Below are 14560 nucleotides of genomic sequence, written 5' to 3'. Positions count from 1 at the left end.
TCTTAAATATGATCAATCTATCTTTGTTAGTTGGTTATGTACCACAGGCCTTTAAGGTGGCAGTAATTAAACCATTACTTAAAAAGCCATCACTTGACCCAGCTATCTTAGCTAATTATAGGCCAATCTCCAACCTTCCTTTTCTCTCAAAGATTCTTGAGAGGGTAGTTGTAAAACAGCTAACTGATCACCTGCAGAGGAATGGTCTATTTGAAGAGTTTCAGTCAGGTTTTAGAATTCATCATAGTACAGAAACAGCATTAGTGAAGGTTACAAATTATCTTCTTATGGCTTCGGACAGTGGACTTATCTCTGTGCTTGTTCTGTTGGACCTCAGTGCTGCTTTTGATACTGTTGACCATAAAATTTTATTACAGAGATTAGAGCATGTCATAGGTATTAAAGGCATTGCGCTGCGGTGGTTTGAATCATATTTGTCTAATAGATTACAGTTTGTTCATGTAAATGGGGAATCTTCTTCACAGACTAAAGTTAATTATGGAGTTCCACAAGGTTCTGTGCTAGGACCAATTTTATTCACTTTATACATGCTTCCCTTGGGCAGTATTATTAGACGGTATTGCTTAAATTTTCATTGTTACGCAGATGATACCCAGCTTTATCTATCCATGAAGCCAGAGGATACACACCAATTAGCTAAACTGCAGGATTGTCTTACAGACATAAAGACATGGATGACCTCTAATTTCCTGCTTTTAAACTCAGATAAAACTGAAGTTATTGTACTTGGCCCCACAAATCTTAGAAGCATGGTGTCTAACCAGATCGTTACTCTGGATGGCATTTCCCTGATCTCTAGTAATACTGTGAGAAATCTTGGAGTTATTTTTGATCAGGATATGTCATTCAAAGCGCATATTAAACAATATGTAGGACTGCCTTTTTGCATTTACGCAATATCTCTAAAATCAGAAAGGTCTTGTCTCAGAGTGATGCTGAAAAACTAATTCATGCATTTATTTCCTCTAGGCTGGACTATTGTAATTCATTATTATCAGGTTGTCCTAAAAGTTCCCTAAAAAGCCTTCAGTTGGTTCAGAATGCTGCAGCTAGAGTACTGACGGGGACTAGCAGGAGAGAGCATATCTCACCCGTGTTGGCCTCCCTTCATTGGCTTCCTGTTAATGCTAGAATAGAATTTAAAATTCTTCTTCTTACTTATAAGGTTTTGAATAATCAGGTCCCATCTTATCTTAGGGACCTCGTAGTACCATATTACCCCATTAGAGCGCTTCGCTCTCAGACTGCGGGCTTACTTGTAGTTCCTAGGGTTTGTAAGAGTAGAATGGGAGGCAGAGCCTTCAGCTTTCAGGCTCCTCTCCTGTGGAACCAGCTCCCAATTCAGATCAGGGAGACAGATACCCTCTCTACTTTTAAGATTAGGCTTAAAACTTTCCTTTTCGCTAAGGCTTATAGTTAGGGCTGGATCGGGTGACCCTGGACCATCCCTTGGTTATGTTGCTTTAGACGTAGACTGTGTTTCATAATTATTGTATGGCCTTGCCTTGCAATGTGGAGCGCCTTGGGGCAACTGTTTGTTGTGATTTGGCGCTATACAAGAAAAAAGTTGATTGATTGAGTTGATTGATATGCCACAGAAGTCAAAACAAGCCATTTTAGGCCTCAATTCTATTCAAAGCATTGCAGTTTCTACATGCACAAAAGTGGAATTGTGCGACTTTGAGGTTAACGTGAACTCCTACAGTATTTAACTGTAAATGTAGATAAAAATGATTTAGCACAATATGACCCCTTTAAGTTTACTGTTTGTAAAACTGAGCTTTGTGTGTGTGTGTGTGTGTGTGTGTGTGTGTGTGTGTGTGTTTTTGTCTTAAATTTATTAACGTTACCTGCCGGTGTGGAGGCTGACTCCTGCAGCAGTGGATCATCAAGGACACTTGTGTTGCAACGTGCACAGTCTTCAAATTTCTCTGTGCTGGCTTTGTGTACCTCAGGCTGTCTGTGGAAGATTAAAAATCTGCATTTACAACGTAAGGTTTTTTATCAAGGATTGTATCTTTTCCTTCCTCCCCATCATCAGGCGTACAGCGCTTTTTATTGAAGGTTCACCATCTGTGAAGCAACAGCACAACCAAGTCAAGCAGGCTTCTTTTTTTTTAAATGTGTGTGATGTTTTCAATCTAAACACAGAAACTGCATAAATCAGTGGGTGGAAAATTTTGAATTTCTACTGAGGAAGGTAGAAACAGAGGGGGATCCCCTTCACAGTATGGTTATACTAAGTAGAACACTGTACATTGTGCAAACACAAAAACAAAGGTTTAATCACAGCTACAGTACGGTGCAAACATCAGGCACATTTATTACAAATGTTTAACCAATGACATCAAATTTTGACAAATATAAATAAGGAAAATGTGTGACCATGTTTCATCTTTTTAAAAAATAGACTTTTTTTTTTTACACTTTTAGGATATGACTGATTTTTTTCTTGAGTGAATAGTAGCACTCATCTTTATAATTATAATGGGCATAATAATAATAATAATAATACTTATTGTTATTATTATTATTATCATTGTTATTATTACCTCCGCCAACGAAGTTGTAGGAGATTATGTTTGTCTGTCTGTTTGTTTGTCTGTTTGTGGACAGCCTGGAGCCCACAATTTTTCATATATCGTTATGAATTTTTTTAATAGAGGATCCATATCCTGATAGGCAAGAACTGATTCAATATTCAAGTTCATAGGTCAAAGTCAGGAAAAATCTTGGAAAATTGGAAAAATCCCCATCTTTAACATTGAATGAATTTTCAAAAATTCATAACTGTGTCACAAAAGATCAAATTTCTTTCATTTTTTAGAGCCCTATGTAGGATGGTATCCTTTATCGACTGAAGATGTTTGATCCGGATCTGATCCAAGATGTCGATTTTGTGGCCATTTAAATGTAACATTGAAAACCCCATTTAATGTATATTTTACATTATGTCTTAATCAAATGTGACCCAATCACTCTCATATTAGAAAGTGAGGTGCAGACTGGTACTCACTATCACCTGACAAAGTTTAATTAAGGTTGTGGATTTTGTGGACATTTGAATTTAATATTTCAAAGCCCATTTGATGTACATTTTGCATTATATCTCAATCAAAAGTGCCTCAATCCCTCTCATTTGTGAAAATGAGGTGCAAACTGGCACTCTCAATGAACAGACCATGTTTGATCCAAATCCAATCCGTATTGTGAATTTAGCGGATATTTGATTTTAACATTGAAAAGCACTTTTGTATTATACTTTAGTTTATGGAAAGGCACTTCTAACAGGACTTTGACCGTGAATTTTTTTTTTTTCCAAGGTGGAATTGCAAGCTAGTGTTGGCGGAGGTTTGCGCTCTATGAGCGCGGTGCTCTAATTTCCACTAGTTATTCCTGTTATACACAAAGAACTTCATTTTCAAGTGAGATTTGTAAATTGATAACTGAATAGTACCTTTAGTAAAATAGAACTAAATGTCACATTTGATTTTTGTTGTAATAACTATTTTTTAACATTTCAAATTTGAGTTTCTTTTGAGCCACTGATGATAAAAGAATAAAACATCAAGCATTTTGCCCAACAGTGTGTAGTAATAATGCGCTAAAATTTTTTTTTTAAATCAACCATAATAATTTCCAGGACTGGTTCTGACACACAATGTGTGTAATATTTTTTCAGGCCTACAAGCAACATTTTTTTGTGTGTGGCTGTTCCTGCTGTTTGCCACACTCTATTTTTCATCTTTTTATGACAGATTATGTGGGCGCTACACAAACTGTCTCAGTGAGCTTGCCGCACACAGCCAGGATCATTCTGTGACATATGTCACTACTTTTTATATTCGTATTTAAAGTTTGTATTTCCTCGCCTGTGCAGTGATGTCACTTGAAATGGAAGCAAACAAGCAAACAAACAAAAATATAATTCATTAAGCAAATACAGTTGGGCATGTATTTGGAAAGTGGCCAATTTTGTGTAATTTACCATTGCATGTTCTAGCCTTGCATATTTAATTCAATTTTTATTATTTATTGATTGATTTGTAAAGTTAATATTTGGGCATTTCAAATTTAATTTAGATTTTTTTTTTAAATTAAAATTTTATTTATTTATTCATTTATTTTGTGTCAGTGCTCTGATGAGTCATTGTTTCAAAAACAATTTTTTTTTAGGGTCTAAATTATTATTACTTTTTGCACGGTATACTAATATAACAATGTTGCCTTTTTAGCCGTGTGTCTCCGCCCTCCCCCCCCCCCCACACTTCAAAAAGTTTAAAAGCATAATTAAAATTGAAGAATTTCATGATGTTTGTCAAAATCCTTAAGAAATGACAACAATAAATCAGAATTAAAGCAGTCCTAATGAATTTCTCAGAACTTTGACTTATTTTGTCTGAAATTTGTAGTAGTGGCCTTGTGGGGACGGTTAACACAGGAAACTGTTCTTGTTGGAAAGTGCAGGAGGCTGATCACACAGCGGTGAGTCAGGTACTGCAGCTGTCGCAAGGGAACATCTGAGCAATTTAGGGGATTCTGATAGACTCTGTGAAAGGAAAATGGGGAGATGCTGATTGAAAGTAAAAACTGAAGTTTCCAGAATCATGTCTGAGCGCTGGCTTACCTTGTTTCAGAGTTTTGCTCAGCGTCAGAAAGAGCTCTGTGGCCAGCCTTGCTTCTTTTTAACAGCCCTTGCTTGATTATGCCTTCTAACCCTCCTGATGCCGCGTAAAAGTTTTGTGCATAATGTTGATGGCGGCCCATGAACGAGCTATGAACCGGGGGCGTAAAAGACGAGGCCAGCAGGGGAAACATGTGTTGAGATGAGAAGGAGAACGGGTATGCTACTGAAGACTGGAGAGATGTTTGAAGGGGGTGAGGTGCAAATATGTCTGAATAGTTTTGAGCCATCTGCCTCAAGGTGTACACGGGGTTCCACCTGTTTGCAGGAAAAGCCCAAGCAGGAGAGAAACCAGGCCCCCTAATAACACCGCCCCTGTTGTCAGGCAACGCTGACACCGACGACAGTCTCAGCTTCTTTCTTGACGGTGGCAGAATGTTGCAGCCCTCTGCAAGAACAGGAAGTAAAACCTGCTCCATGCTCTCATGCTCCTTCCCCGCTGAAGAAGACCTCTCTCTGAACTTCTTTTGATCTTGATCTGTTTTCCTCTGATGCACCTCCTCTCCTTTCAGCGCCATCATTTCTCCTTTGTCCTTTGCAATTCTGGCACTGGACTCCAGGTTGTCCAGTTGCTTCTGACACTGGTCCTCCAGCAGTTGCATCTCTAGAAGCTGAGCAGCTCTGAGTAGCAGGTGCAGGTCTTCAACAGAAACCTCCAGGGTTTGGTTGTAGGTAAAGTCCAGAACTTGTTGGAAGGTGCGAGGAGAGAACAGCTCCAATGTGCAGCAGGCCGGAGCATCTCTCTGCATGAGCTTCTGTGCTAGAGTTCTGCTGGCACAGGCCAGAACCAGCCGATGAGCCCTGAAGGTCTCGCTTTTGACCGAGATGACCACATCACACAGCGCTCCAGAGCGACGTAAATCATCCGCCTGCCGCAGGAAGTGGAAGTACTGGGTGTTGTTAATTCGAATCATATCTTAAGTCTGTGGAACTTTTTGTCAAATACCTGAGAACAGATCAAGGAAACAAAACATATTAAATATTCCATCAGATTATACCCACTTTAGATTCAGACTTGAGTGTGTAGACTGTGACATTTAATTGCTAAATTGTAAATAGGAAAATCAGGTTTCAAAAGAACAAGGATTGGTTTGTGATTGAATTGTTTGTGATGATTATCTAGTTGTCTGTGGTTTTTACAGGGTTTTTTCCCCATCTTTGTGTGTTTTCTAGTATTACCTGTAGTGAGAGTTGAGGGGGCAGACAGATTTTATTATTTATTCTTATTGTGAAAGTGTTTTTCTTTGGTCAAACTGCCAGTTAAATTCGGATTTAATGCGTATTTGATTAAAATCTGATCTCACTGATTACTGTTCACGTGATATGTAGCAAGTGACAAGATCCAGTCTGTGTGTCCGTGTTGTAGTCCTCATTTACCGTCTTATCCATATCGGTTATTACCGTAATAAATGTTGCATGCATGGAAACAGTCACATCACTGCGATCTGCTGTCTGAGCCCTGCCACTAAACAAACACAAAGCTCTGTGACTCACAGGATATGAAATATTATAATAATCAAAGGTTATGGTGAGTTTATTTTTAAGTTTTCTTTATTATAAAACATTTGACATGAGGTGTGCCGTCAGGTGATGTCTGGATTAACCATACACACTATTGGAAAAAAATTGCTTGCATGCACACACGCGCACACACACGCACATATGTACAGAAGCATGCACGTGCACATGCACTTTCCCACAAAAAAGTCCAAACTGAATGTGCACTGTAAAAGTCATGTCCACAGAAAATGCAGTGTGTGGAATAAAAGGCATGAACAAAGACAAATGTTATAGAAAGACTTTGTTGTGATTTGGCGCTGTACAAATCAAATAAATGGAACTGAATATAGAAAGATTCAGCACTAGCTGATGTCCGATGCGACATGCAGTGTGTTTCAGGCACGAGGCATTACAGACGTAGCAAAACACACCCACAAAAAAAAATCTGGAGTTTCAGACCAAAACAGATTTACAAAAATGTGATTTGAATAGCATTTCAAACAACTACGAATTATGCTAAAAATGGATTTGGGAAAAAAATGGATTTCATGCAGCTTTTGCCTGTTCAGACTTGCAACATGGAATCAGATTCAAATTGGAAATGCACATAAATCAGATTTTTATTGGCATTCTGAACATGGCCGTAGTGTTGCAACAGCAAAAGTGCAGTTTGTCTGTTTGTTTGTTAGCATATTTTCACAAAAACTACTGATCCAGTTTTTGTGGTACTTGGGGGACTGGTGCAGTGTAAAGTACCAAGGAGGAAAGCATTAACTTTTGGAGCAGAGCAGATTTAGGGAGTGGTACCAGAATTTTGGTAAGTTTCTCAAGAGATATTGCACAGCTGTTTTCGGAAAAAAAAAAAAAAATTAACAAAGTAAACAAAGAAAAAAATAGCAATACGTATATGTAGAGTGCTCATACATTCGGTGTGTGAATCCAGATAACAATGCAAATTATGTGTATCCACAACAAATTTCACCTGTTCTTAGACATTCACACTCCACATATGTCTATTTGTTGTTTCCTCAAAAAGATTTCTACATTGCTTGAGAAATTCTCAAAAATGTTGAAAACATGCTGTCTTGCAATGTTAAAGAAAGTGAAAAAGATGCACTAACATTTACAGATACACACACACACACACACATATATATATATATATATATATATATATATATATATATATATATATATATATATATATATATATATATATATATATATATATATATATATATATATATATATATCGAAATAGAGTGGTGGATCCACGATCTTTTCATCTCAGGAAAAAAAAATGCACAAGAGAATGGGTACCTGTTAGAACATTTGAAGTGTTGGCAGAGGAATGCACTCTCTGAGCACCGTTATCGTTTGTTTGTTTACTTTTTTTGCAATTCTGCTGTCATATGTTCATTAATCAGATGCCAAATGTACATCTGATATGTTTGCTTTGTGAAAGCTTTGATATTCAGCGCTCACACACACTCTCTGAAGCCGCAAAGCCTGTGCTGTATATGAAACCATGACTAATGACTGTACATGTGAGTAAATACGAGTAAAGTTTGAGCATCAACAACAATCATTTTGATAATGTAAACAGCACATGCAAATCCCTTGCCATAGAATGTGTAAATTATGAGCCTCGTTAATGTTTAGACATTCTGCCTAAAGTTGACGGCACACAAATAAAAATGCGAAATGGTAAGACTATCATCAAAACTAGCGGATGCGTGATCATTTTTCAGCTTCACACAGGCTAATGAAGCTTGCTGTTTATTCAATGTGTGGTTGGACTCTGGATTCTACAGCAAAGGTCACAGATACTGTGAGCTCGTACTGATTTTTTTTCTTTTTCACAATTGTCTGGTGGTGCTGACTGTAAATGGAAAGTAGACATGAAACTAAATGACTTTAACTTGTCTCGTTACTGGAATTCTTTTGAAATGTGCATGCATTTTTTTGCAAGTTGTCTGCTACTTTCTATCGCTGAAGTTATTCGCATTCAGTTATATTACTTATTGGAAAAGGTTGCTCCCTCTAATCTAGTCTGGGGTTCTAGATTGATTTTAACAATGAAATATGTTAAAAATGAGCCACGTAAATGAATGATAAACACTAACTGAGGAATTGAATTTACATGCATATTTAAACAGGTAGCACTGTGAAAGTGACGGTACACTGATGTAAAAGGAAACTTAGATTGACAGTGATATGGTCGGCAGCAGATTAAAGGCCTTGGTCTAATTTTTAAGAGTGGAAAATTAACAAACAGTAGCCATAATATCATAGCAGAGTATCATCTGCATATATGAGTATAAAGCTTCAAAAGTGTCTCTTTTTGCACTGGACATTTACCATCAAAAACATTTGATTGTTCCCCTTTATTAACCTTATATAGTATCCATTTTTATTCATCAATTTCCATAGTTTCATTTCATGTTACATTTTAAAATGGTGAGCAAGTTTGGCTTAATTAGTCTAGAGTTTAAAGAGTCAATTTGGCTGGGGTGACTGATGCATTATTATTATTATTATTATTATTATTATTATTATTATTATTATTATTATTATTATTATCATCATCATCATTGTTGTTATTATTATTATTAGTAGTAGTAATAGTTAAAAGTTATTTGTATTACAATTCAGCATGACTGTGATATATCCTTGAGCATGACACAGAACCTCTGAACTTCTCAACCATGATGCAAGTGATAAATTTTAATATATGCAAGATGCCATTAAAGTTTTATATGCCAGAAAATCTTACACAAACTTAAATAGTATATATATATATATATATATATATATATATATATATATATATATATATATATATATATATATATATATATATATATGAGTGTGTGTGTGTGTGTGTGTGTGTGTGTGTGTTGCTGCCAGACTGATTTACACAAGTATTGGATTAGTGATATCTATTCTGCCTCACTACGTTTAAATTGTTGACATACTCACAGAGGACGTTTCATTTTTCATTTCATTTTGAACATCAAAGTTGTGTTATATTTAGCAGACCTTTGAGGTTTTGCAGTATATTACTGTATCTCAGTGTGCGCACGGCAGAGAAACCTGCATGTGTGCCACACTTACACATCCTTTGACAGGACTTTAACTTGATCAGCACACACTGTGACAAAGATCTGAACCAAGAAAAAAGAGGTGTTGTTGAACCTACCTGTTGTTTTGTGCAGATTGTCAATTGATGATGATGGTGATGATGAGGATCTGCCTTTCATCGTGTCACAATGACACTTCTGCCTGAAAGGTGCCGGCTTTGCTGAGGGACAAGGTTTCCTCATCTGTCATCAGAGCCACACCTCCTCCTCTTATCACTCCCTCATTGGTTCACTGATTATGACGATAATGTCTGCTTTTTATGTTTTTTTACAGAAAGTATTCACAGCGCTTCACTTTTCCACGATTTACGTTACAGCCTTATTCCAAAATGGATGAAATTCATTTGTTCCCCCAAAATTCTAGTCATAACACCCCATGACATGAAAAAAGTTTATTATTATTATTATCGTAAATTTATTAAAAATGAAAATGAAGAGATCAAATGTACATAAGTATTCACACCCTTTGCTCAATGCTTTGTTGATGCACCTTTGGCAGCAATTACAACCTCAAGTCTTCTTGAATATGATGCCACAAGCTTGGTGCACCTACAGCAGTGTTCAGAATAATAGTAGTGCTATGTGACTAAAAAGATTAATCCAGGTTTTGAGTATATTTCTTATTGTTACATGGGAAACAAGGTACCAGTAGATTCAGTAGATTCTCACAAATCCAACAAGACCAAGCATTCATGATATGCACACTCTTAAGGCTATGAAATTGGGCTATTAGTAAAAAAAAAGTAGAAAAGGGGGTGTTCACAATAATAGTAGTGTGGCATTCAGTCAGTGAGTTTGACAATTTTGTGTAACAAACAGGTGTGAATCAGGTGTCCCCTATTTAAGGATGAGGCCAGCACCTGTTGAACATGCTTTTCTCTTTGAAGTAGGAAAATGGGATGTTCAAGACATTGTTCGGAAGAACAGCGTTGTTTGATTAAAAAGTTGATTGGAGAGGGGAAAACATATACGCAGGTGCAAAAACTTATAGGCTGTTCATCTACAATGATCTCCAATGCTTTAAAATGGACAAAAAAAAAAAAAAAAAAAAATAGAAGAATAACCAGAATGGCAAAGGCTCACCCATTGATCAGCTCCAGGATGATCAAAGACAGTCTGGAGTTACCTGTAAGTTGTTGTGAAAGTGTAGGAACACGGACCCACAACAGGGGTGCAAATGAACGGACAATGGAGGAGTCGAATAACACTGCTTTTACTGCTGTGAAACAGGCACAACAAATACAACCGATTACAATATTGAAATGGAGTCCAATTACAACGGTGTCGTGTGGGCAGGCTCGACGATAGGAGACGTCTGTCCAAGTCGAACCGGAACCAACCCGATTTCCTCTGCCACCGAACCCCGGGAATACTGGAGCCGCCAAGTCCCGAATTCCCAGGTGGCCACTGTCTCCGCTCGTCGGATCCGGTACTGCTGGCAAGAAACAGAAACAGTCAGGTGTGGATGCGGCTGCACCCAGCAACACGGAGGGTGGAGAGTCCACCTCCACCTCTCGTCAACAACAATGTAGGAAGGTGAGTACTTATCCGAATGTTGTCTAGTAGTCAGCTGTCCTACAGATAATCAAACGAGAATACAATTAAAGTCACACGTGTGTGCAGGCTGAGATGGTTACCTCTTTGGTAAGGCGATATCTCGGCAAATGAGGTGGAGATGCCGTCCTGTTGATATACCTCCTTGTTAATTGGGATCAGCTGTCTCCAGTGATGGGTGGCAGCTGTCATCCTGGCTGCTCCTGTAAGGCGGCAGCGCCCTCCGGTGCCTGGAGCCCGCACTCCAGGCAGGGCGCCCTCTAGTGGCGGTGGGCCAGCAGTACCTCCTCTTCAGCGGCCCACACAACAGGACCCCCCCCTCAACGGGCGCCTCCTGGCGCACGACCGGGCTTGTCAGGGTGGCGACGGTAGAAGTCGGCCAGGAGGGCCGGGTCCAGGATGAAGCCCTTCTTCACCCAGGAGCGTTCTTCGGGGCCGTACCCCTCCCAGTCCACCAGATACTGAAAACCCTGGCCCATCCGTCGGACGTCGAGGAGCCGGCGCACGGTCCAAGCCGGCTCTCCGTCGATGATCCGGGCAGGAGGTGGCGCCGGACCCGGAGTGCAGAGGGGTGAGGTGTGATGAGGCTTAATCCTAGACACATGGAACACTGGGTGAATCCGCAGTGAGGCCGGAAGCTGGAGCCTCACTGCGGCGGGATTGATGACCTTAAGTATCTTATACGGACCGATGTATCGTTCTTGCAGTTTTGGGGAGTCCACTTGTAGGGGAATGTCCTTGGTGGACAGCCACACTTCCTGCCCGGGACGATACGTGGGGGCCGGGGCCCGCCGCCGGTCTGCATGGTTCTTCGCCCTCGTCCGGGCCCTTAACAAAGCAGAACGGGCGGCACGCCACACCCGACGGCACTTCCGTAGGTGGGCCTGGACCGAGGGCACACCGACCTCCCCCTCAACCACCGGAAACAACGGGGGTTGATACCCCAAGCACACCTCGAAAGGGGAGAGGCCGGTGGCTGACGACACTTGACTGTTGTGGGCGTACTCGATCCAGGCCAGGTGGGTACTCCAGGCCGTCGGGTGCGCGGCTGTCACGCAGTGTAGGGTCTGCTCCATCTCCTGGTTGGCCCGTTCTGCTTGTCCGTTGGTCTGGGGGTGATACCCGGACGAGAGACTGACCGTGGCCCCCAGTTCCCGGCAAAAGCTCCTCCAAACATGCGAGGAGAACTGGGGACCACGATCGGAGATGATGTCTGATGGTATCCCATGCAGACGGACGACGTGGTGGACTAGGAGGTCCGCTGTCTCCTGGGCCGTTGGTAGCTTCGGGAGGGCCACGAAGTGGGCCGCCTTGGAGAATCGGTCCACTATCGTGAGGATTACGGTGTTTCCCTGGGACGGCGGGAGGCCCGTGACAAAATCCAGGCCGATGTGAGACCAGGGGCGATGAGGCACGGGCAGCGGCTGTAGCAAACCCGATGTCTTGCGGTGGTCGGCCTTGCCCCTGGCGCAGGTGGTACAGGCCTGGATGTAACCCCGGACGTTGGCCTCCAGGGACGCCCACCAGAAGCGCTGCCGGACGACTGCCACGGTTCTTCGCACCCCAGGATGACAGGAGAGCTTAGAACCGTGACAGAAGTCCAGGACCGCAGCCCTAGCCTCTGGTGGGACGTAGAGTCTGTTCTTCGGTCCGGTTCCGGGGTCCGGGTCTCGTGTCAGGGCTTCCCGGACGGTCTTCTCCACGTCCCAGGTAAGGGCGGCCACGATAGCGGACTCCGGGATGATGGGATCCGGGGGATCCAACGACTCCGTTTTGACCTCATCTTCATGTACCCGGGACAAGGCATCCGATCTTTGATTTTTGGTCCCGGGACGGTAGGTGATCCGGAAGTCAAAATGGCCGAAGAACAGTGACCAGCGGGCTTGCCTGGGATTCAGCCGCTTGGCGGTCCTGATATACTCCAGGTTCCGGTGGTCAGTGAAAACCGTGAACGGCACTGACGTTCCCTCCAACAGATGTCTCCATTCCTCAAGAGCCTCTTTCACCGCAAGGAGCTCTCGATTGCCGACGTCATAGTTCCGTTCGGCTGGGGTCAACCTGCGGGAAAAATAGGCACACGGGTGAAGGACCTTATCGGTCTTTCCGCTCTGGGATAGCACGGCTCCTATCCCTGAGTCCGAGGCGTCCACTTCAACCACTAACTGGCGACTAGGATCGGGCTGCACCAGAACAGGTGCAGACGAGAAGCGCCATTTCAACTCCTTGAACGCGGCATCGCAACGATCCGACCAGGTGAAGGGGACTTTTGGAGAGGTCAGGGCTGTCAGGGGGCTAACTACCTGACTGTAGCCCTTAATGAACCTCCTGTAGAAATTGGCAAAGCCTAGGAACTGTTGCAACTTCCTACGGCTTGTGGGTTGGGGCCAGTCTCTCACCGCCGCGACCTTGGCCGGATCAGGAGCGACGGAGTTGGAGGAGATAATGAACCCCAAGAAGGACAAAGACGTGCGGTGGAACTCACACTTCTCGCCCTTCACAAACAGCCGGTTCTCCAACAACCGCTGCAGGACCTGACGTACATGCAGGACATGGGTCTCAGGATCCGGAGAAAAGATGAGAATATCGTCCAGATATACGAAGACGAACCGGTGCAGGAAATCCCGCAAGACATCGTTAACCAACGCTTGGAAAGTCGCGGGAGCGTTTGTGAGACCGAACGGCATGACCAGGTACTCAAAGTGCCCCAAGGGGGTGTTAAATGCCGTCTTCCACTCGTCTCCCTTCCGGATCCGAACCAGGTGATACGCATTTCTAAGATCGAGCTTAGTGAATATTTGGGCTCCATGCAGGGGCGTGAACACTGAATCCAACAGGGGCAACGGGTATCGATTGCGAACCGTGATCTCGTTCAGCCCCCTATAATCAATGCATGGACGAAGACCGCCGTCTTTTTTACCCACAAAAAAGAAACCTGCACCCATCGGGGAGGTGGAATTCCGGATCAACCCGGCAGCTAACGAGTCCCGGATGTAGGTCTCCATTGATTCGCGCTCAGGCCGTGAGAGGTTGTACAGCCTGCTGGACGGGAACTCACTGCCCGGAACCAAATCAATGGCACAATCATAAGGACGGTGGGGAGGAAGAGTGAGCGCCAGATCCTTGCTGAACACGTCGACAAGGTCATGGTACTCCACCGGCACCGCCCCAGATTGGGCGGGACTCTGACCTCCTCCTTAGCTCGGGAGCCGGGAGGAACCGAGGAACCTAGACACACCCGATGGCAGGTCTCGCTCCACTGAACCACTGCCCCGGACGGCCAATCAATCCGGGGATTGTGCTTCAACATCCAGCGAAATCCTAAAACCACACGGGAGGTGGCCTGAGTCACAAAAAACTCGATCACCTCCCGGTGATTCCCTGACACCACCAGAGTTACAGGTGGTGTCTTATGCGTGATCGGAGGGAGAAGGGAGCCATCTAGTGCCCGAACCTGTACAGGCGAGGTAAGCACCACCAGAGGGAGCCCTATCTCCCTAGCCCATCTGCTATCCAACAGATTCCCCTCAGAGCCCGTGTCCACCAGTGCTGGGGCCTTCAGGGTTGAGTCCTCATACAGGATCGTGACTGGGAGTTGTGTAGCAATGTGGGTGTGTCCCACGTGAATGTCTCGACCCACCCCTAGCCCAGTCTCTAGGAG

The 14560-nt window shown here is 42.8% G+C and overlaps 1 protein-coding gene across 1 annotated transcript in view; it reads right to left on the bottom strand.

The window, feature by feature from the left end:
• Positions 1–9469, bottom strand: part of zbtb32 (zinc finger and BTB domain containing 32) — a 41311-nt gene extending 31842 nt beyond the window's left edge. Inside the window, exons 1-3 of the mRNA XM_034173675.1 lie at positions 9408–9469; positions 4649–5651; positions 1825–1981 (exon numbers count right to left, since the gene is read on the bottom strand). Of these exons, the coding sequence (XP_034029566.1) occupies positions 1825–1981; positions 4649–5619 (1128 nt within the window). The 5' untranslated portion in view covers positions 5620–5651; positions 9408–9469. The remainder of the gene's footprint in view (positions 1–1824; positions 1982–4648; positions 5652–9407) is intronic.
• Between the last annotated feature and the right edge of the window lie 5091 nt (positions 9470–14560).

The sequence above is a fragment of the Thalassophryne amazonica genome, chromosome 7, assembly GCF_902500255.1.
Source record: "Thalassophryne amazonica chromosome 7, fThaAma1.1, whole genome shotgun sequence".
In the NCBI taxonomy this organism is placed as follows: domain Eukaryota; kingdom Metazoa; phylum Chordata; class Actinopteri; order Batrachoidiformes; family Batrachoididae; genus Thalassophryne; species Thalassophryne amazonica.
The sequence above is the reverse complement of the archived record's forward strand: the minus strand, read 5'-3'. Positions and strand labels throughout refer to the sequence as shown.